The sequence below is a fragment of the Delphinapterus leucas genome, chromosome 2 (genome assembly GCF_059928025.1).
Source record: "Delphinapterus leucas isolate spDelLeu-1000000601 "Yukka" chromosome 2, BTC_Dleu_Yukka2, whole genome shotgun sequence".
NCBI lineage: Eukaryota > Metazoa > Chordata > Mammalia > Artiodactyla > Monodontidae > Delphinapterus > Delphinapterus leucas.
In genome coordinates this window covers 154,112,728-154,135,599 of record NC_143130.1, presented here as the reverse complement: position 1 = coordinate 154,135,599, position 22,872 = coordinate 154,112,728, and the positions used below count along the sequence as shown (strand labels likewise).

Here is a 22,872-nt window from a genome sequence, read left to right as displayed (position 1 = left end):
TCAAGTCATGTTGAATCATAACCTCTGGTTGCAGCTTCCTTTGTTTTCTGTGTTCGAGTGTGTGTGTTTATATGGTTTTTTTGGTTTGTTTCCAGTCCAAGTATAATTTATTTTTTCTCTGCAGATGGTGGTATGGTACCTATTTCAGATTGTTTCAGCAGTGAGCTGTATCCATAAAGCTGGAATCCTTCATAGGTAATGAGTGAAAGAATGTGGGATGTATTCCTTTCCACCAGTCCAACCCTCACCTTGGGTACCTCCCATCAGCACTATTATTTTCTTGATTAAGCAGTCAAGGCTTTTCCGTTGATATAATTTAGGAAGGTAACAGTGAGTAATGAGGGGCGTTATCTTCACTTCCTAAAGTTAAACTGTGATCTAGGAAGAATCTCCTCAGTAGCTAAGTACTGCTCAGTCATCTCTTTAAGAAGTATTTTAGAGGTGAGTTCATTAATTCATCAGTAAAGCCTAGAAAGCCACAATAAAAGTGGTATTAGATTGGTTGGAACTCATAGTAAATGTTTTCTCTGAGCAATAAAATGGGCAATTGTTTTTAATTTTATAATTAAGTCTTTTAATTTAAGTAAAAAGGGCTTCCCTGGTGGCTCAGCAGTTAAGAATCCGCCTGCCAATGCTGGGAACATGGGTTCAAGCCATGGTCTGGGAAGATCCCACATGCCATGGAGCAACTAAGCCCGTGTGCCACAACTACTGAGCCTGCGCTCTAGAGCCCGTGAGCCACAACTGCTGAGCCCACGTGCCACAGCTACTGAAACCCACGCGCCTAGAGCCCGTGCTTCGCAACAAGAGAAGCCACCGCAGTGAGAAGCCCGCATACCACAATGAAGAGTGGCCCCCGCTCACCACAACTAGAGAAAGCTTGCATGCAGCAACAAAGACACAACGCAGCCAAAAATAAATAAATAAATAAGTAAATAATTTAAGTAAAAAGCTTATTCACTTTGTACAATTAATTATGCAGTTTTACCAGAGCTTTGGCCAGGGGAAACAGCTTTCTATTCACTTCTAGCTATAGGAGAGAACCATTATAAGAACATTTCCACGTCATTATACCCTGCTTAAGTGAGTCATGGACCGTTGTTAGAGATTAATGTTAATACACTAGCATTTCCCTTTTTATTGATTTGTCCATTCAGTTACCATATATATCTTGATAGCTGTCGAGTGGCTACAATTGTGTATTGTTACTTTCTTTTCGACAATTACAAAGAATATTGTTCTGTTTTTTTCACATCTTTCAGTAAAGGAGGCCAGAGTATGAACTAGACACAGTTTATTTGTGTTACTTATGGTCAATTCATCTTTAGAAAGATAGTGATTTTATTTAGGTGATCTGCATAGCCTAATCATTTTGCTGCTGGGATGTGCTGTCTCTTCTGTTCTGTCTCTTCTGTTCTCTTGCCTTAACAAATTTGAAACTTTGGCACCAACCAAGTGTTAAAATTGCCTTGATAATCACTTATTTCAAGGCACAAGTGTTAATTGAAGAGGCAGTACACCTTATAGGAATTATGATTACCTAGGGCACCATTTTTTTTTTTTTTTGGTCTGACCCTCTCAACTTTTCCTAACGACTTCAGTGTTTTTGGGGACATGCCTGTGCTGCGAAACCACGGAGGATGAAGTTAATTCTCTGCCTCCACTCCCCCAAGTCCCCTTCTCAGTGTTAAAACGTATGAGAAAGTGATGACCACTCTTTGGGATCCCGTAACAACCTGAGCAGTGGTAACACACTCTTTTTATTTTGTAATAATTTGGGGCGGGAAGGGGGATGAGATAAAATAGTTGAGTATATGGGTTTAATATACAGCATCTTTTTTTTTCAGAGATATAAAGACATTAAATATTTTTCTGACCAAAGCAAACCTGATAAAACTTGGAGATTATGGCCTAGCAAAGAAACTTAACTCTGAGTATTCCATGGCTGAGACGGTAAGTCAGTGTTATCCTTGACTTGGTTGGTTTTGTTTTGTTTTTTGGTGGCGCTATGCAGCATGTGGGATCTTAAGCAAAGTCCTAACCACTGGACCGCCAGGGAATTCCTCCCGACGTAGTTTTTTTCTTTTCCTTTCCTGCACTGTGAGATATAACTGTACCCCCTAAATTTTGCACACTTTTCTCAATATTTTTACAAGTTCTCCATACTTCTAAAGCAAGTCTTCAGGAGTCTTTTTCCTGGACCCACTGTCATTTACATGCTCAGGTGTTTTTTCAAGAGCCATTGTCCACATAACAGCTCTGACATCATTGGCCTTTCCAACACTGACTAGAGACTTTTCTAAAAGCAATAAAATACTTTACCATTTTTTCCAGCCTAGGATCTTTAGTAGATTTCACTTTATCTCTCATTTAATGTTTGTTCTTAGGGTGTTAGACATCTCTGTGTTTCCTTTGAGTTTTTTCTGGTTCAGAAACCCTATATTACAAATAAAGGCTGATGCCCAAAGAACAATCTCATCTTTAATATGATACACAGTCTGGACCGCAGAGCTCCCTTCTCACCTGATCCTATGAAAGACCATTTGTAAAGAGCAGACATAAGCTGATCTTTAAAGACAGTGATCCTTTTAGGACTTATAAAACCCAATTGTTACTCTTCTGGTTTCACAATGCTTTGTCTTTAAAAGAACTTGAAAATGTAAACTAATAAAATTAATTTTGTCCTGATGATTATTTTTGATAATGTTGAGATGTGCCTACAAGCAATCTAGAAATATCCAAGGATACTGATAGCCAAGGTTGGGAGTCGGCTTCAGGGACTCAGTTTGCTTGTATGACGGTGCCATATTGAGTTTCTGAGGAAGTAGTCATGTTGTTGCATGGATTTTTCTCATCAAGAGTAATCCGATAAAACCAAGATTTAACTTTTTTAACCCAGTTAAATGCAAAGAAGGAACGATATGTAAGCCATCTGAAAAACTGCTTTGCTTTGCTGATGAAAGATGGCTGTCAGTTTTATTAGAATTTCCAGGGTACTCATTGTCTCTCATCTTGGGAGAGGCATGACCTCCATTTAGGGCATTTTTTTTCCTTCCAACACATTCTTGAACTCAGAAGGTCTTTTTAAATTTGGAAGAAATTCACTAGCTGTGTTAGTATTACAAATGTTAAATTGAGCCATTTACAAAGTTTCACTACTATGCGTTTCAGTTAGAACTTTTAACCTGTTTATTCAATTACCATCTCTGCACTACCAGTTTTTTTTTTTTCCATTAGTGAACTTTTACCAAGTATGCTTTTTATAAAGTCTGTGAAGTCTTAAGTGGGTCTTGAATGCCTAAATCCTCTGTGATCCAGGAATCACAGAGCTTTTCTGTCTCCCAAATTACCATAGGTCTTTACCACAGAGATTGGCCCAAGAGATCTGATATGAATAAGATTTCTCCTCATAGTGGCATCATCTCATAAAAACCATTTTGGGATATGCTGATGAATGTTTTGTAATTGTTATCACTAGTTCTAGGAAATTTAATTTAGTTGTTGAAATATTAATATAGTTACCTCAGAAAAGAAGTTATTCTTTGATTGCTTTCTTTGTTGTTCAGCTTGTGGGAACTCCATATTACATGTCTCCAGAGCTCTGCCAAGGAGTTAAATACAATTTCAAGTCTGATATCTGGGCAGTGGGCTGTGTCATTTTTGAACTGCTTACGCTAAAGAGAACGTTTGATGCTACAGTAAGTTGATGTATTATCCCTGCATTGTCCTTGCAAATGGTACAGCTTGGTTGAGAGAATCAGCTTTATCCCTGAGCTTCTGATTTCTTGAACAGAAATCAGCTGTAGGAAAAATAACCAGTATTCAGGCACTGGCTTAGTAGTGTATTACTAAAATTCTATAGACAAGATTTATTTCCAACTTGAATTCCCCACTGAAATAATCATAATCAAGTAGTTTGAGCACGGTCCTTGAATCTGTTGACTATAATTTTAAAACTGGCTCTAGGATCGACTGTGTGATGCAGCAATTTAGATAAGCTATTTCATTTCTTACGCTTCAGCTACATCATTTTATAAAAGCTAAGGCAAGTTATATAATACTGATTAAAGTGTTTTGATCTTTTTTATGAAAAATTACACCCTGACTCTTACTAAAGATTGCTACTGTTTTATAAACAACAAATCCCTTTAAGTCTCTTTTCTTTTCCTCTTAAGTAAAGCCCAGTATAAAGCAGTGCTTGCCAAACTTTAATATACATAGGAAATCACCTGGGCATCTTGTTAAAATGCAGACTCTATTTTAGTGTGTCTGGAGCTAGGCCTGATATTCTGCATTTCTGACAAACTCCCAGATGATGCCAATGCTACTAGTCCATGGGTCACAATTTGAGTAGCAGAAGTGGATTCACATCCAATATCCTCTACAAACCAGATGTGAGAACTTAGGCAAATCACTTCATGTCTTTAATCCTCTATTCCATTAGCTATAACAAGGGAAAAAATACATATTCCTCTCATAGAGATGCTGTGCTAATGTATATGAAAATGCAAATATAAGATAATGCAGAATTCTTTGGCCTTTTATGAGACCTGTTTATTTTTCTAAGTGCTGAAGTTTATTCTGATCTGTCATCTAGTTTTCTTAAATAACATAGTGGAAAGAAAATGAGTTTTGGAGTCAGATAGACTTTGGTTGAAATTATGGCTCCATTTTTACTATCCGTGTAGTCTTGGGCAAGTTACTTTACATCTCTGAATTGGTAATGATAACCTTGCATGGTGTTTGTTTGCAAGGGTTAAAAAACATTATATGTGCAACTTATGTTTCTATTGGTCTCAGTAAAGGTGGTGGTGGCACTGTTATAATAATTTCTTATCATTATGAACTTATTATTCATTGCATTGTCTATTACAGCAGAGTATCACCTGTATAACCATTATTCGGATATATAAATTAGGAGGCAAATTAGTTGGCAAAGGACATACTTAAAGCCAAGGAGCATAGCTAACCTTGCTTTCCTTTTTCTTAGGATTCAGTTGAAGGGTCAGATTATAATATACTCTGAGTATTATTCTATTGGTCGCATATTATTCTATTGGTCGCATATTATTCTATTGGCTCCATGTTGGCCAGTTGGCTTCATTCTCTGACAGCAGTAATGCATCCCTAACCATTTCTTTTTTTTTTTTTTTGCGGTACGCGGGCCTCTCACTGTTGTGGCCTCTCCCGTTGTGGAGCACAGGCTCCGGACACGTAGGCTCAGCGGCCGTGGCTCACGGGCCTAGCCGCTCCACGGCATGTGGGATCTTCCCGGACCGGGGCACGAATCCGTGTCCCCTGCATCGGCAGGCAGACTCTCAACCACTGCGCCACCAGGGAAGCCCCCCTAACCATTTCTTGCTGATATATACCAACGGTTGTAAAAAGAAGTCAGACCTAATTCAGAACTATTGCCATTTCTTTATATGATAGTCACAGGCATCTCAAAGCCCCTAATAGTAGATTATAATGTCATCTTTATATAACCAAGGACAATACAATAATCATTTTCTCATAGAACCCACTCAACTTGTGTGTGAAGATTGTACAAGGAATCCGGGCCATGGAAGTTGATTCTAGCCAGTACTCTTTGGAACTGATCCAAATGGTCCATGCATGCCTTGACCAGGTAAGTGTGACTTAACATATTGATTTCAGTTCAGTGCTTTCCCTTCCAGCCTCAGTGTTTGGAGTATGGCATAGATGAACCTGCACAAAACCACATCCACTTCCCCAGGGTAGGATGTATTTGGGGCTGTATCCGGGAGAATAGGCATTGGCAATTCATGATAGTTGTTTGCTTCAGCCAACAAATTCTTCCTTTACTAATTTGCGAAATGAATTTACCATGTAAATTGTGCTCCCCTTTTTATGATCAAGATTAATTTTTTAAAATTGATTTTATAAAATAATAGAGGTAATTTAGAATTCCTAATGTGCAGAATGTATACAGTTCTAAATGTCACAGTTGCCTTGCAGTGCAGCTCTAGGTCAGTATTATTCAAAGGTGGTCCAGGAACCACAGGCGTTAGAATCGCCAGGGGATGGGGGAGTTTTACAAGAAGAAAATGAAGATTCCTGGGCCCCACCCCAGACTGACTGGATCAGAATCTCTGTGGATAAAGCCCAGAAATCTTTATTTGTAACAGGCACTCCAGGAGATTCTTATGTACTATGTATACTGAAATTTGAGAACCACTGCCCTGACAGTCAAAACAAGTGAGGAAGGTACATTCTCATTCACATATAAGTGTTGATGATAGTGAGCATGAGGCATAGAATGTGACATAAGAAATAGGTTTTTTGAAACAGAAGGATGGTATATAGTGATCTTTGAATAACAAACCTCCAGGCTTCTAAGAGGAAGTAAAATGCGTCTTTAAATCCCATTTTGCCCATTCCATTTATTTATTTAAATATTTATTTTGGCTGCACCAGGTCTTCGTTGTGACGTACAGGATCTTCATTGCGGCATGTGGGCTTCTTAGTTGGGGCACATGTGTTCTTAGTTGTGGCATGCACACTTCTTAGTTACAGTATGCATGCAGGATCTAGTTCCCCAACCAGGGATCAAACCCAGTCCCCTGTATTGGGAGCATGGAGTCTTACACACTGGACCACCAGGAAGTCCCTTGCGCATTCCCTTTAAGTTAAAACTAACCCATTGATACTTTTTAGGATCCTGAGCAGAGACCCACTGCAGATGAACTTCTGGATCGCCCCCTTCTCAGGAAACGCAGAAGGTAAAGAGCAAAGAAGTTGCTTCATTTCCTTTCTGTAGATGGCTGACTATTAGAAGCCTGACCAGAGTACTACAAAGAGAGGGTGGTGTTTCCTGACTTTGCCACTCTGCTGCTATTTTCTTCCAACATCTCTGCTTTCATTGCTTGATGTAGTTCCTGACTTTCAGCTCCTTAACCTGTGCTACTTTGTTCTAAATAAATACTGATGAGACCCTGGAGCCCTTCACTCCTCCCCATCTTCTGTGAGTTCTAATCTAGAGTTTGGGCACTAGAGTGTAGTAATTAAGAGAGGAGGGCTCCGGACTCAGACATCCTTATGTTTGTATCTGAGTTGTGTCATTATCTTTGTCAAGTTATTTAACATCTCTGCCCCTTCGTTTTCTCTATAAAGTGAGGTAGGGTGAGGATTAAAGGAGGTAATGCATATAAAGTGCTCAACATATAAAGCCCAGGGCCTGGCACAAGGTGCTCAACAATTGTTGGATAGTAGCATGGGTTTGGACCAGGCCTTTGCTTTTTAGTGCATTTGTTTAGATGGTAGATTGCAATTGGAGGGGTCCTCTTCAGATACCTTTTGCCCATTTCCTGTAGTCGAGGTTGATTGATTCCTGACAGGTTATTTCCTGAGGTTTATTTAGTGTTAAAGATCTCTAGAGGTAGGAAGAAGGTCCTTTATCCCTCATTTTTTGTAGGAGGCTTCAAACCCTAACTCAGAGGAAGAGGTGTTCTTCATCCTTGTTAAATGCTCTAGTCTCTGTTTCATCCTGTTATACTATTTTTTTTTTCTGTTATACTATTTTTGCCTAACAACCCTTCTTCCTCCTCTACCAGTTCTTTGTTTTTGAATCTTCCCAATATTCAAACATGTACTGTGCTCTTTTTCAAGTGTTGCCCTTAGATGCATTAAGTGATACCTAATTCCATAATCTCTGCTGTTTGGTCAGCAACCTTTATTCTGTTGTATTAAATTAATCTTTTTCTGGTTCTCCAGCCAGTGTTTTAGTGCATAGAATTATGTATAATACTCCAGATGCAGCACTGTAACCTTCCATTTATGTTCTTTTCGTATTCAGGCAATATCACCCTTTAGGGCTGGTTAAGCATATTCTAATTCTGTATCTGGCTTATTTTCCAACAATATATTCACTGTTTAAATCTCTTATTTAAATATTTCCATTGATAATGCAATTTTTATTGAGAGAGGTGGAGATTTACATGTAGTACTTTGTTAGAACTTTGTTCTTTGATGGAAAAACAGAAGACAAAGAGCTTTCGAGATAAAGCACAGACACAGGGAATTGTGGAAGTATTCAGGAAGCACTAAGTCCTGTTTGGCTAGAGGTTCTAGACCTGGCGTTCTCAATAGCAACACCTCAGGAACTTTAAAGAAAATGCTGGTTCTTAAGCACCACCCCAGGTTTTCAGCTATAATTGATTTAGGCAGAATGAGAACCCTGAGTTAGCACATGGGAGTGGATACAGGGAAGGAAGGCTGGAAAGGTAGGCAGAGAATGTTGAATGCCAGATGAAGGAATCTGTGCTTTATTCAAGGAATAGTACGGAAGTGTTGGTTATTTATGAGAGGGCAGTTCATGTGGGGAGAGATGCGCCTTAGGAAGAGTTATTTAGCAGTAATAATATCAGTGTTAAATCAGTATAGGACTGATTAAAGTGGATTGAAACTGTGGTGAGACCAATTAGGTGCTACCACAGCCCAGTTGGGAAGTAAAGCTGCCCAGAACCAAGGTGGTGAGACTGGGAAGGAGACGTGAGTGAAAGGGCATTGTATAAGTAGAATCTATAAAACTTGAATATTGAAGAAAGGAAGACATTTGAGTCCAAAATCACTGAAGTTTTAAACCTAGTTCACTGGGAGAATAGAGGGTGCCAGTTATAGAATTATGAGAGTCAGAAAAAAAAGCTGTATTGGAGAAAGACAATGAGCTAAGCTTTAGAGATGTTGAGTTTAGGGAGTCAGTGGGCAGACTAAAGGAAGATGTCAGCAGGTTCCTAAAACGAGCATCAGAGGTTCTCAAGGCTCTCTGGTCCAGCCTGGAACATTCCTCAGAGACAGAAAGCAAATGGCCCCAGACTGCTGTCCCCCTTGTATTTAATGAATTGTCTAATGCTAGGCCTATAGAACTGTTTCAGTTGTATCGAAGTACTTTCTTAAAAGTATTGTAACATTGTGGGAGACATATGGTTTATAGAAGATTAAGTCTGTGAAAGGTTTTAAAGAGACACTAGTGCAATATAGGAACCTATTATTTCTCTCATGTATCTTTGCTTTTCTTTTGGTAGAGAGATGGAGGAAAAAGTCACACTGCTTAATGCACCTACAAAGAGACCAAGGTAATGCTCAAGAGACTCTTGAAAAGTAATATATCTTAAATTACCACCAGGGGGTCTTTCTTTCTTGGGTCTGGACATTGTTTGATCCCAGTAAGAAGCCTTTGGCATCCTTTCAGAAGCCAACATCTGCTTAAATGTCAAATAGTCATTTCAGAGAAAAGGAAAGCTATAATTTTACCCTCATGCTAAAGTGGACATCATTATCATGATGAATGTTGAAAAGTTGAAAAGTGTAGGTGTTATGGATCAGACTGCTATCTGATCTGGCTGAGCTGTGATGAAGCCTTAAGGCAGGAATTGCAAAGCCTCCTATGTTAGAGGGTTGAAATAAGTCGTCGAGAAAGAACATACTTTCTCATACCATAATTGGCAGTTCTCAGGGAAAAGAAAGGAAGCATTTTTCCTTGATATAATTTTTATGTTAAATGTTCCTTTGTTCTGGGGGTTGTCGTCAGGTCAAGCACTGTGACTGAAGCACCCATTGCTGTGGTAACATCCCGAACCAGTGAAGTCTATGTTTGGGGTGGTGGGAAATCCACTCCCCAGAAACTGGATGTCATCAAGAGTGGCTGTAGTGCCCGGCAGGTGTGTGCAGGGAATACCCACTTTGCTGTGGTCACAGTGGAGAAGGAACTATACACCTGGGTGGTAAGTGAAAGCTACGTACTTTAGAACAGTGACGTGCGCCTCATTGTTTACTGGGCCCAGGCTGTCTAAGAATTTTGTTGGTTGAACATGTGCTGCAGAAGTGGCAGCATGGGATGATGGAATGTAAGCTCCTTTGAGAGTAGGGATTTTGTCTGTTTAGTTCACTGATGTATCCCCAATGCCTGGTACATGTTAGGTCGCTTATAAATGTTTTTTGAGTGAATGAATAAAAGAGAGAGAAAGAGAGAAAGAATTAAAAGGCTTGGACTCAGGAGATTGGATTCTCATTTACCACTGGGTGATTTCAGAAGGTCACTTAATTACTCTGTTCTAATTCCATGCATTTCAGAGCAACTCATACCTGTGAAATAGCTTTGTAAACAAATGAAGCAGTGTACCATGTCAGGAGAATTCTAAGACTTCCATCAGTGATTGAAGATGGAATATCTTGAGTAGAATTTTCCTTTGTTCCCCTCTAGATTCTATCCTCTCTTTCACCTAGAACAAACTGCCTATATTTGCTATCTCTTTTCTTATCTCCCACTCATTCCTCAATCACCTACAGTGCAGCTTCCATCCCTCCACTCAATTGAAACTACTCTTGACAAAATGACCTATAAATTGTGAAAATAAAACAGATAAGTACACTTGAGTCCTTGCTTGATCTCCTGTAGTATTTGACATAGTTGGTCACTCCCTCCTTGAAGCCTGGTCTTCCCTTGGCTTCCGCAAGAGCCTGTTCTCTTGACTTTGCTCCTGTCTCTTCTGCTGTACCTTCTCAGGCTCACTTCAGGCCGCTTTTTCTTTACCCGACCTTGTCTTATCTTAGGTTCTCAGTTCTCCCCACTCTTCCTCCTTCCTGAGGGAGCTCATTTTTTCCAGTAGTTTCAGATAACTTCTCCATGAGGACAGGCTTTATCCCCAGTGTGTAACAGAGTAGACACTCAACTATTGATTGATAGAAAGAATGAGTGATTTGGCCTCTGTTATAGAGTTTTAACTTGCTGTTTTTTCCTAAAATCCTTTCACTTAAAGAACTAGCTTCTGGGGGGCTGCCAGAGGTGGATTGAAATTAGTGCCTTAAAAAACATTTGTGTAAGGACTTACAGTTGAGTTATTGAATGGGAAGAATTACTTGTATCTTTAGAACTGTTGAAAAGTCATGTAGGACTATTCTCAGTGCTTTACAGCAGCGTCTTTGATGTTACCAGATTCCTTATGACTGTTACGTATTTCAGGGAAACTGTGACCAAAATTTGTAAAACTTTTATAAGGATTTCCAAGAGGCTGTACTCCTGTAAAAAAACAATCAAATTAGACTACGTAAAGAATTTTTTCATCATCACCCATAATTAAATAGACAGTTCACCTTAGACTTGAAGAAGAAAGACAAAATTGAGAATGGGTCCTTTTAAGGCCCGATGGATATCAGCCTGGATACTTTAAAAATCTTTATCTGTTGGCAGGGGTTTTTTACTATCTACCATTAAAAGGTTTAATCCTCTTACCTTTTTTTTTTCCCGTTTCTATATTTCCAACTGATTTTTTTCCTACTGTTTTTCTTAATAAGTGATACTACAGATTAGATTAAAGATTTGGCGTGAAAAGTTTAAAACTTCACAAGACCTATTTATTTCACAGAACATGCAAGGGGGTACTAAACTCCATGGTCAGCTGGGCCATGGAGACAAAGCCTCCTACCGACAGCCAAAGCATGTGGAAAAGTTGCAAGGCAAAGCTATCCGTCAGGTGTCATGTGGCGATGATTTCACTGTCTGTGTAACAGGTAAGCCAGCAGCAGAAAGCACCCAGGTGCATTTAATGTGGGGTATTTTAGTTAATTCTATGCAGTTTTAGTTGGGATTTTACAACGGAAGACAGCATCCAAAGAACCAAAGACAGTGAGCAAATACTATACACATTAATAACAACATGCCCAACTTGCTATAGCATTAGAGTAGTGATGAGCAAGGAGAAGGCAGGTGGATAACAGAGAAGAGGTGGAATTAGGAGAAATATATCGTATGTCCCAGTTGTGGGGGGAGCAGAAATAACCTCACTACCTAGTCAGGTGTAGATAACGCTGAGTCAGGAATTAGGAGCTCAGATTTAGTTTGGGTCTTGCCATTACTCACTTTATGATGTGTAAAATAGAGATGGCCCCGGTAAAATTTTAAGCCTCTTTAATATATCATCCCACCATTCTTTTTTTAACTGTTACTGTAACAGTGCACATGACCCCCTAAATACCAACAACTCTAGGCTTGATAGACAGTCTGTCAGATTTCTCTGATATAATCATCCCATGTGAGCTCATTGGCTGAGGTCATCCTCATTCCAGCCCTGCCCAGCTTTCTGATGAGACAAAATAAGTCATTCCTTTGATGGGTTCTGCTTTCCTTCCTTTCACAGATGAAGGTCAGCTCTATGCGTTTGGATCTGACTATTATGGCTGCATGGGCATGGACAAGATTGCTGGCCCTGAACTATTAGAACCCATGCAGCTGGACTTCTTCCTGAACAATCCAGTGGAGCAGGTCTCCTGTGGAGATAATCATGTGGTGGTTTTGACACGAAGCAAAGAAGTCTACTCTTGGGGCTGTGGTGAATATGGTAGGTGTAGCCTTGACTCTGTCCACGTATTCCCAGGCGGACAGCCTGACCTCTTGCTTGTGTGCCTCTAAACACATCATGCAGCCTCTATCTGAGAAGTGTCAATTCAGTAAAAGAGAATCTTTCTTGTTTTTTGGCTGCGTTGGGTCTTCGTTGCTGCGCGCGGGCTTTCTCTAGTTGTGGCGCGCGGGGGCTGCTCTCCATCGCGGTGCGCGGGCTTCTGATTACAGTGGCTTCTCTTATTGCAGAACATGGGCTCTAGGTGTGTGGGCTTCAGTAGTTGTGGCACGCGGGCTCAGTAGTTGTGGCTCGCAGGCTCTAGAGTGCAGGCTCAGTAGTTGTGGCGCACGGGCTTAGTTGCTCCATGGCATGTGGGATCTTCCCAGACCAGGACTCGAACCCATGTCCCCTGCATTGGCAGGCAGATTCTTAACCACTGTGCCACCAGGGAAGTCCAGTAAAAGAGAATCTTATAGACTGTTTTCATTGGGAAGGAAGCATTCATTTTATTTTATTTTATTTTTTTAAGTTGAGGGGTACAGTAGATTTGATTTGATTTGATTTCTTTCTTTTTTATTTATTTATTTATTTGGTTGCACCGGGTCTTAGTTGCAGCAGGTGGGCTCCTTAGTTGCTGCTTGCCGGCTCCTTAGCTGCAGCACGTGGGCTCCTTAGTTGTGGCTCGCGGACTCCTTAGTTGCAGCTCGCCAGCTCCATAGTTGTAGCATGCGAACTCTAAGTTGCAGCATGCACATAGGATCTAGTTCCCTGACCAGGGATCCAACCCGGGCCCCCTGCATTGGGAGCGCAGAATCTTATCCACTGCACCACCGGGGAAGTCCCTGGAAGCCCTCATTTTAATGATTTTCTTTCTTATGTGTGTCTCAGGAAGGCTGGGTTTGGATTCAGAAGAGGATTATTATACACCACAAAAGGTAAAATCAGAGGCAACTTCTTCCTAGAGCCTATCTAGGTCACACAGACTCCAGTAATATGTCCTCTTTACCTGACTCCTCATATCAAGGTGTTTATCCCTGAAATATTTCCTATCTGGGAGACTGACAATCCGGGATTCCTAATTTAGCACTATGTGGTCTTGTCATCTGACTAAATCTTAAAGAGTTGCGAAAGAAGATGCAGCCACTGTGGACACTCTGGAGTCACATCTTGCTTGGGGATGAGCACTAAAATCAGAATGTATAGCGAAAAAGTCACATCAAGCTAAACACACCCTGGATGGGAAATATTGGAAAGCAATAGAGTATCCCTTAACCCAGCACAGCCATTTCCCTTCCCCTTTCCACAGTTGGATACCAAATGAAGTAGTTGTTTGTATTTAGGGGTCATATTGTATGAAATGTAATATCTAATTCCTCTCAGTACTGCAAGAGCTGGCACTGTGAGAGCTGGCACGGGAGCTGAAACAAGCAGAGAGAGCACGGTCACATGCACCCTAGGACACAGGCTCACCCACTGTTCACTATTAACAATGTTTATTTACATTTTAAAAATTAACATATATCTGTGGGACCATTCTCAATCAATAGGATTCACAGTTATTCCTCTTCTTCTGAAAAGACTATAGGAGAAGGTTTGAGGTTTGAGTTTTCAGGTTTCACAGACATCCATCATGTCCCCCCACCATTCTTCAGCCCTGTCTAGTTAGCTGCAGAGGGATGTGAGCCTTCAGAAGTCTTGGCTGCTGCCTCAATCCTTGGTCACCTCACTTATTATATGACCAGACTGGCACCCCACAGGGCTACTGAGTTTCTTCTATAACTATCATGGGATCTCTGCATCTCAGAGGACTAAATCAGTAATAGATCGAAGCTTCTCTTTTCCCAGTGTTTTCTGAGAAGTCTTCCTAAGTAGGACCTATTGCTAAAACTTTTAGCTGACCTGGAATTGCCTTCTTTTACTTTATTATAAAAGTTGAGCTCCTTGTTGAAAACAGTAGCCTCTAAGCTTCTGGGCAAATCTGAAGAAAATAGAGCAACCTTTATTTCCCTGTAGCCATTCTGCTAAATGCAGAGCATCATTTTTGAAAGAATTTGAGGGTTTTTCCCTAATACAAGTTATGTTTGGGAGATTTTCTGATTTTTTTTTTTTCTTGCAGGTGGATGTTCCCAAGGCCTTGATTATTGTTGCAGTTCAATGTGGCTGTGATGGGACATTTCTGCTGACCCAGTCAGGCAAAGTGCTGGCCTGTGGACTCAATGAGTTCAACAAACTGGGTCTGAATCAGTGCATGTCTGGAATCATCAATCATGAAGTGAGTACCCCGTTTGGTATCCTAAATACATCATCAGAACTTCTCTAGGTTGGAATTTCTTTGGAAATGCTATTATTGGTTTGTGACTGTGGAATTTGACTTAAGAATAAAGTGACGATCTCACAGACATTATGTCCAGTAAAGTAGCCAGCCACAAAAGTGTACATACTATATGATGCCCATTATATGAAGTTTAAGAACAGGCAAAATTAACTTATGATGGCAAAAGTCAAAACAGTGGTTGCTTCTGGGAAGAGGGGCATAGGTGTTAACAGAAAGAGTAGGAGGGATCCTAGGGTGATGGAAATGGTCTATATCTTGATCTGGATGGTAGTTTTACATTTATATACCTTTAGAAAAATGTATCAAGCTGTACAATATTGTATAGTATGTTATACCTCAATAAATAAATTGATTACAATCAGTGACGGAATTCAAATTCTACCTTATCACTGAAGTAGATACAAGAAAATTAACATTATGAAAAGAAACATTTTTCCATGTATCACCTCTCTAGGGAGTTTTTATGATTACTCTCAAATCACTGATCCTATACAGGCTTATTAAATGTAATTACCATTCCCCTCCTTCAAGAATGTCATAAATTCGCCACTGATTAAGTACTAGTCCCCTCTTTGTGTTAGTATGATGAGTTTTTGTCATTTTCTAAAGAGTTATATTGAGACAAGTTTGCTGTCTCAATGGAAAAGGTAAGAATTAATTTTTAAGGGCTTCCCTGGTGGCGCAGTGGTTGAGAGTCCGCCTGCCGTTGCAGGGCACACGGGTTCGTGCCCCGGTCCGGGAAGATCCCACACGCCGCAGAGCGGCTGGGCCTGTGAGCCATGGCCGCTGAGCCTTTGCGTCCGGATCCTGTGCTCTGCAACGGGAGAGGCCACAACAGTGAGAGGCCCGCGAACCAACCCCCCCCCCAAAAAAAAAAGAATTAATTTTTAAGCAATCTCTAAAGTAGTGATTGTGAAATGGGAGAGTGCAAATTTGGAGCAGGTCTGGGGAGGGTGTCCATGTACTTTGAAAAGGCGTATTCAGAATTACCATTACTTGATTTGGGTTTTGTTACAACATTGTGTTTGTTGTGAAATTTTAAACTTACATGGGAAGATTTATTTTTATGCTAATCTACAGGGGGAAAAAAAAAAAACAAGGGCTTCCCTGGTGGCGCAGTGGTTGAGAGTCCGTCTGCTGATGCAGGGGACACGGGTTCGTGCCCCGGTCCGGGAAGATCCCACATGCCGCGGAGCGGCTGGGTCCGTGAGCCATGGCCATTGAGCCTGCGCGTCCGGAGCCTTTGCTCCGCAACGGGAGAGGCCACAACAGTGAGAGGCCCGCGTACCGCAAAAAAAAACAAAAAAAAAGGAACGTGGTTTTTAACAAGTTGAGAATATTGTAGGTAAAATTAGATCACAGTAAACTGATGGGCTGGACAGAGTCTTCAGGATTTTAATTCCTTCCCCTGCTTTTGTTAGGTATGTAGAGTGTATAACCAAGACAAAAGTCAATGATTCTATCCTTATATAGATGCCTTCTGGGATGGAGAGTTCATGTTGTGCATACCCTAATTTAGGAATCTTAAAACTTCTGTGGTCAGAAAGTCCTGTCTCATACTAAATTCTCTGATTACATATTGAGCTTATTTCTTCGTTTATTCTATTGGAGATGAAAAGCTACCTGGCACCTTCTTAATAACATGATTCGCTTGAAAGGCCTTTTGATCACCACGACAACATTTTCAGCCTGTTTCCCCTCCATTTTTTACTTCATGAGTCTTTGCTTTGTGTTCTACCTTGTTTCAGGCATACCACGAAGTCCCCTACACAACCTCCTTTACCTTGGCCAAACAGTTGTCCTTTTATAAGATCCGTACAATTGCCCCAGGCAAGACTCACACTGCTGCTATTGATGGTGAGTTGATGTACGACTGTGTACACAGGCCTTAGTATTTCAGGCTCTTTTATTCTATCAGGTAGTAGCGCTTCTTAACTATATGTACACATTCTCCTGATTTCCCCCATCATCCAGTATTATTTCATTAACAAATTGGGCATTCAAATAAATGTTTTGTTGGTAATCATTATAAGTATATAATCAATACATTCCTTAATGAGAATACCACACCTATAATTTCTGGCAACTGCTATTTGTATTTAGCACCATCTATAAGTTTTCTAAGTTAAATAGTACCCATTTTCCACATTTAAAATAGAATATATAATATTGAATCACTTCCTGGGTCTAATTGGTCATAGTTCTAGATGCCCTAGCTGCCCTAGGTCCAGGATTGTGTAGCTAGCTTTATATTTGTATACTCTAACAACCAGAAGCTAGTCTATGGGACTCTGCATTGTCTGCATTTTCCCTCTGTTTCATGACCCATTTGTACCTGGTTATTTATTTTTGCTTCTGTCTCAGAGCGAGGCCGGCTGCTGACCTTTGGCTGCAACAAGTGTGGACAGCTGGGTGTTGGAAATTATAAGAAGCGTCTAGGAATCAACCTGTTGGGGGGCCCCCTAGGTGGAAAGCAAGTGATCAGAGTCTCCTGCGGTGATGAGTTTACCATTGCTGCCACTGATGGTGAGTCTGTACATGTTATTTCAGGCTTTCTGGATAGATGGCTATATTTTAATTTTTGCTTGCAAAAGAGGTGGACTGGTTATTTGTGTAGCTGGATCATATGTTTACTTTTTTATCTGTGTTAAATTGGTGGCCAACTTTTATGCCTATGGAGTTTCATTAACTTTTCATGTGTCCAACATAGTGATTGCTGTAAAAAGGTCAGATTTCTAGAAAATGGCAAGTTAGTACTCTTAAATCCCTGCTTTTTTTACTTTAACTTTTTTGGTACAATGTTTTAAGAATTATTAAATACTTATATATATACCTTGCCCAGTACCATGTTGGTTCCAGTAAATGTTGGGTGGCTAGAGAGGAGAACAACATAATTTAACCTTGTTCCTTGGTTGGGGTCAGCTGCACTGCAGTGATGTCTTTAGGGACTGCTAAGGCTTGAAGGGCTATATACCATGTGTTTCTCAACTTTCTGAATTGGTCTAATGGAATTTTCTTCTCTCTTTCCTCTCAGCTATTTCTTCTCCTCAGCATCCTGCTCCTATCACTTCTCTTCTTTTTTGCAGCTTCTGCTAGCCTTCACTCCCTTTCCTCTTTCTTGTGCTTTCTTTTTTTCTTTTTTCTCTCTTCCTGTATCACCTTCTAAACTCTCTTGATTTTTGTAGCCACTTCTTTCTTGTGACTAGTGAACAACAAAAAAACATATTTCATCTTCTTATCTTTTGACTCATTTTGGCTTTTTTTGTTATTGCTCATGCTCTGGGACGTCTTTGTTTTCTTTCAGTCTGTGTCTGTTACTTACACAAGAGAGGTCCAGCAATAGTGTCAGATAAGTGATCTGTTACCATATTTAATTAAGTGAACCAGCCTTCAGAGTAGCACGTTAACCTTCCCTGCTTGTCCCAAAACAAGTGGTTTTAGGGAACAGACTGGTTAGTTCAGGCTAGATAAATGGAAATGGTACCTAGAAAGACAGAATCAGGATGTCACTGAGGATTAAAAATAGTATAGCAAGTTCAGTAGCACTTTCTGACAGGTCCTCAGAGAGGTAATGTTTCTTCAGTATCTGTGTACTTCTCAAGTTAAACTTCAGAATGACGAGTATAGAATTAGACTCTGTGTCTGGGCATATTACCTGTTGATAAATGTTCCTCTACTCCTTTGAACTGTACTTGATCACCTCATTCACATAGCAGACATAAACTGAGTGCCTACTATGCTCCAGGTCCTCCTTTAGGCTCTGGGACTATAGAAGTGAGTCTCAGTAAAAATAGAACCATTGTATGATCCAGCAATTCTACTCCTGGGCATATATTCGAAGAAAAGGAAAACAGTAATTCGAAAAGATACATGCACCCCAGTATTCATAGCAGTACTATTTACAATAGCCAAGACATGGAAGCAACCTAAGTGTCCATCAACAGATGACTGGATAAAGAAGATGTGGTACATATATACAGTAAATGGGATATTACCCAGCCATTAAAAAGAATGAAATTCTGCCATTTGCAACAATGTATATGGACCTAGAGGGTATTAAGTTTAGTGAAATAAGTCAGAGGATGGCAAATACTCTATGTTATCACTTACATGTGGAATCTAAAAAATGAAACAAATGGATGAGTATGACAAAACAAAAACAGACTTACAGAGAGAGTGAGAACAAACTAGTAGTTGCCAGTGGGGAAGGAGAAGTGGGGCGGGGCAAGATAGGGATATGGGGTTAAAAGATACAAACTACTATGTATACCATAAATAAGCACCAAGAATATATTGAACAGCACAGGAAAATATAGCCATTATTTTATAATAACTTGAAATGGAATATAATCTATAAAAATATTGAATCACTATGTTGTATACCTAAACTAATATAATATTATAAATCAACTATACTTCAATTAAAAAAAAAAGTGACGGGGCTTACTGGTGGTGCAGTGGTTGAGAGTCCGCCTGCCAGTGCAGGGGACACGGGTTCGTGCCCCAGTCTGGGAGGATCCCACATGCCGCGGAGCGGCTAGGCCCGTGAGCCATGGCCGCTGAGCCTGCGCGTCCGGAGCCTGTGCTCCGCAACAGGAGAGGCCACAGCAGTGAGAGGCCCGCGTACCGCCAAAAAAAAAAAAGTTTCAGAAAGCCCCTGTCCTCAGGGAACTCACAGTCTAGTAGGGTAGGGGAGACATACATATAGACAGATTAGTGCAGTCAGGTAGGTTCAGTGCCATGACTGTAGTATCCAAGTCTAAAGCCTGGAGTGTCCAGGGCACAATCCTCTCCCGTTTTTGTTTTTTTTTTTTTAATATTTATTTATTCATTTATTTGGTTGCACCAGGTCTTAGTTGTGGCAGGTGGGCTCCTTAGTTGCAGTTCCCGGGCTCCTTGGTTGCGGCATGTGAACTCTTAGTTGTGGCATGCATGTGGGATCTAGTTCCCTGACCAGGGATAAAACCCAGGCCCCCTGCATTCGGAGCGCAGAGTCTTATCCACTGTGCCACCAGGGAAGTCCCTCTCCCTTTATTATCTAATTGAGCTTATTACCTTAAATCTTCCCTGTGCACTGGTAGCTTTAATTACTGTACCTGACTTCTAGACTCACTGATTCAACAGTCCCTTGATTTGGATGTCTAAAGATAAAGTGGCTTTATAGCCCGGTCTTCCCAGGTTGGTCCTGATTCATGCCTAATGGGCATCTCAAACAAACTTACTGTATTCAAAATCAAATTTCCGATCTTCTTTTCAAACCTGTTCCTCCTGCAGCCTTCCTGTTTCAGAAAATGGCAGCTCTATCCTACACCCCACGTCCCATCCATTCACAAATTCTATAGATTATCCTCAGAATATATCCAACCACTTTTTACCATCTTCACTATTACAACTGATCTCCCTGCTTCCATCCTTGGGCCCCTGCAGTCAGTTCTCCTCATGGTAGCCTAGGGGATCCTTTTAAATACCTACTGTTCAGAATCTCTACTAGTTTCCTATCTCAAACAGTAAAAACCAAAGTCATTGGAATGGCCTGCATGACCCAGACTCCAGTCACCTCCTGACCTCTTCTGTGGCCACTGTCCCCTCCTTTACTTTGCTTCAGCTGCAGAGAACTTCCGTGTTGTGTTTGTGATACATACTTTGCACTTTGCTATTCCCTCTGCCTGGAAAGCTCTTCCCCTAGATATCCACCTGGTTCTCTCCCACTTCAATCAGGTCTCTGCTCAAGTATCAACAAGTACTTCTCTGACTACCCTGTCTAAAGTAATGATACCCTACTATTATTGTTTATTTCCACTTTTCTTTATTGTTTATCTTCCTTCTTAGCACTTAATGCTACCTGAAGTAATTTATTTATCAGTCTCTCCCCACTAGAATGTCAGTTCCACAAGGGCAGCAACTTTATTTTGTTCTCTGCTCTCTTCCTAGCACCTCAAGCAGTGCCTAGCATGAAGTAGATGCCCAATAATTATTTGAATGAATGACCAAAAATGTTGAATGAGTGAATGAATGGATGGCAGCATGTAGGAGCGGTGGTCATTTTTACCTGGGTGGCATCAGGAGTTGTTTAGGCTTTATATAGGGGAATAAATAGCATTCCCTTGTTTTGTACATGGTGGAAAATCTTTTTAGCTCTAGGGCATAAAGATGGGGAACCCAAAAGAGTTGGGAAGCCAGTGTTCTGTTCAATTGTCTGCTGTTTAATTTTTTTTGTCTAGATAATCACATTTTTGCCTGGGGCAATGGTGGTAATGGTCGCCTGGCAATGACCCCCACAGAGAGACCGCATGGCTCTGATATCTGCACTTCATGGCCTCGGCCTATCTTTGGATCTCTGCATCACGTCCCAGACTTATCTTGCCGAGGCTGGCACACCATTCTCATTGTTGGTAAGGGCTCCATATGTGTTGGTTAGGATGGCTTTGACAGAGGATAGACCCACACCTAAGTTACTAATGGTCACATTCTGGCAAACAGAAGTGTCCTGAAGAAAAGAAGCTACTCGTGTAAGTCTTAATAATTGTCAGTGATACCATATCTAGTGGTAGGAATAGAACATTGTTTGCTGTCTTATGATAACATAAGGGCTCTGACCCCCTTGCGGTAGAATTTACTTCTAGTAGTCCACTAATTAGTTTATCTGTGCTCATGCTTTTGTGAGAAACATACAGTACAGCTTTAAAAAGAAACTAAATCATAACTGCCTCCTGCATAAAGATTCCTTTGTTATGAACAAATTATAAAGGTCTGTGTGAAGGTTTACAAGTTCAGTCTTTAGGTCAGTGGTTCACAACCTTGGCTGCGCCTTAGAATCCCTTGAGGAGTTTTTAGAAATCCCATTGTCCTGACCAATTAAATCAGAACCTCTGGGGTGGAACCTAGGCATTGCTACTTTCTAAAGCTTCCCAGGTGATTCCAAAGAATAGTTAAGGTGGAGAATTGCTACATAGTTGAATATAGAGTAGCTATTGGTGCTTGGCTTATAATATTTTTATCTGGTATGAGAGATAGCAGTTATCTCCTAGATTAACTCCCTATCCTAGGCTGTCACTTTTCCTGTCTCTGGCTGTAAACAATGCTTACCTACTGAATATTTTTCCACAGAGAAAGTATTGAATTCTAAGACCATCCGTTCGAATAGCAGTGGTTTATCCATCGGAACTGGTAAGTAGCAGTATCTCAGGTACCAGTGGTTTTCTGAGGTGTGAGTCTTTGGGTTGAATTCCGTGCAGTCTCCCAAAAAAGGAAATAGGAAATATCTCTGGGAAATGAGGAATACAGTGATCAAGAGGGAAGGTCATAGTTTGGTAGATTTCACAATAAGTTATGACTTCTACATTGCGGTCAGAGGGAGAGTACATCTTTGCCACCACACATGTGGGAGTAATTACGTGGCTTGCCCAACATTGTATCGTGACTTACGTACTGTTCCTTTCCTTTCAATGCTAGGGGCTATGGGTTCTGTCTACCCTTTACTTCCATAGTGTTCCCAGGGGTATTCCAGTCTATAGAAGTAGTCCTTCAGAATAAGCCCTTAGAATTAAAAGTTGGCTGAACTTTCAATGTAGTTGGGAAAATCAGCCCAAACCTCTCTAATACTTTTCCTTTGGCTGCTTTCTTCATGGTTCTCTTATTTGGGGCCATGCTAGGAAATTGAATCTGTGTTCCTTCTGGTTTTCCATTTGCTAGGGTACCTGTAGTCTTTGATGTCTCAGAACTGGATTCTGATGTTTTGTGCAATCAAAACAGATGAAGACCCAGAATGAAAGCAGACTAATCCTCCAAAAAGACAGTTGAAAATCTGATCTAGACTTGTTGAGCTCTAGTTTACACAAACACACATCATACCTTTTATTAGTTTCCTTTAGTAACCCATTGCTCAGCATCTGTTTGTGCATATTAATATCTGTCACAAATGATAAAATACCTTTTTGCTAAGCACAGCTGTTATATTACAGCTCTGTTTTACTAGAACAGTATTTAAAGGAAAAACTTAAGATTAAAAGCACATGTCCATTGTCTGGAAAATATAAACTCTGTAAGGGCAACGATTTTTGTCTTTTTTATTCAATAATTTTATCCACATTGCCTAGAAGAATGCCTGGCAAATGGTAAATGCTCAGTAAATATTTGTTGGTTGACTATGTTATAACCATCCAATGGAATATTAAATGTGTT

At 40.5% G+C, this 22,872-nt stretch overlaps 1 protein-coding gene across 2 annotated transcripts in view; it reads left to right on the top strand.

The window, feature by feature from the left end:
* NEK9 (NIMA related kinase 9) overlaps nucleotides 1-22,872 on the top strand; it is a 40,339-nt gene that overhangs the window by 5,132 nt on the left and 12,335 nt on the right. For both annotated transcript variants that reach the window (XM_022576522.2, XM_022576521.2), the window contains exons 4-18: nucleotides 125-195; nucleotides 1,848-1,953; nucleotides 3,567-3,698; nucleotides 5,519-5,629; nucleotides 6,679-6,743; nucleotides 9,045-9,095; nucleotides 9,551-9,743; nucleotides 11,385-11,529; nucleotides 12,156-12,356; nucleotides 13,245-13,291; nucleotides 14,473-14,628; nucleotides 16,440-16,548; nucleotides 17,056-17,217; nucleotides 20,913-21,083; nucleotides 21,799-21,858. In XM_022576522.2, the coding sequence (XP_022432230.1) occupies nucleotides 125-195; nucleotides 1,848-1,953; nucleotides 3,567-3,698; nucleotides 5,519-5,629; nucleotides 6,679-6,743; nucleotides 9,045-9,095; nucleotides 9,551-9,743; nucleotides 11,385-11,529; nucleotides 12,156-12,356; nucleotides 13,245-13,291; nucleotides 14,473-14,628; nucleotides 16,440-16,548; nucleotides 17,056-17,217; nucleotides 20,913-21,083; nucleotides 21,799-21,858 (1,780 nt within the window). The remainder of the gene's footprint in view (nucleotides 1-124; nucleotides 196-1,847; nucleotides 1,954-3,566; nucleotides 3,699-5,518; nucleotides 5,630-6,678; nucleotides 6,744-9,044; nucleotides 9,096-9,550; nucleotides 9,744-11,384; nucleotides 11,530-12,155; nucleotides 12,357-13,244; nucleotides 13,292-14,472; nucleotides 14,629-16,439; nucleotides 16,549-17,055; nucleotides 17,218-20,912; nucleotides 21,084-21,798; nucleotides 21,859-22,872) is intronic.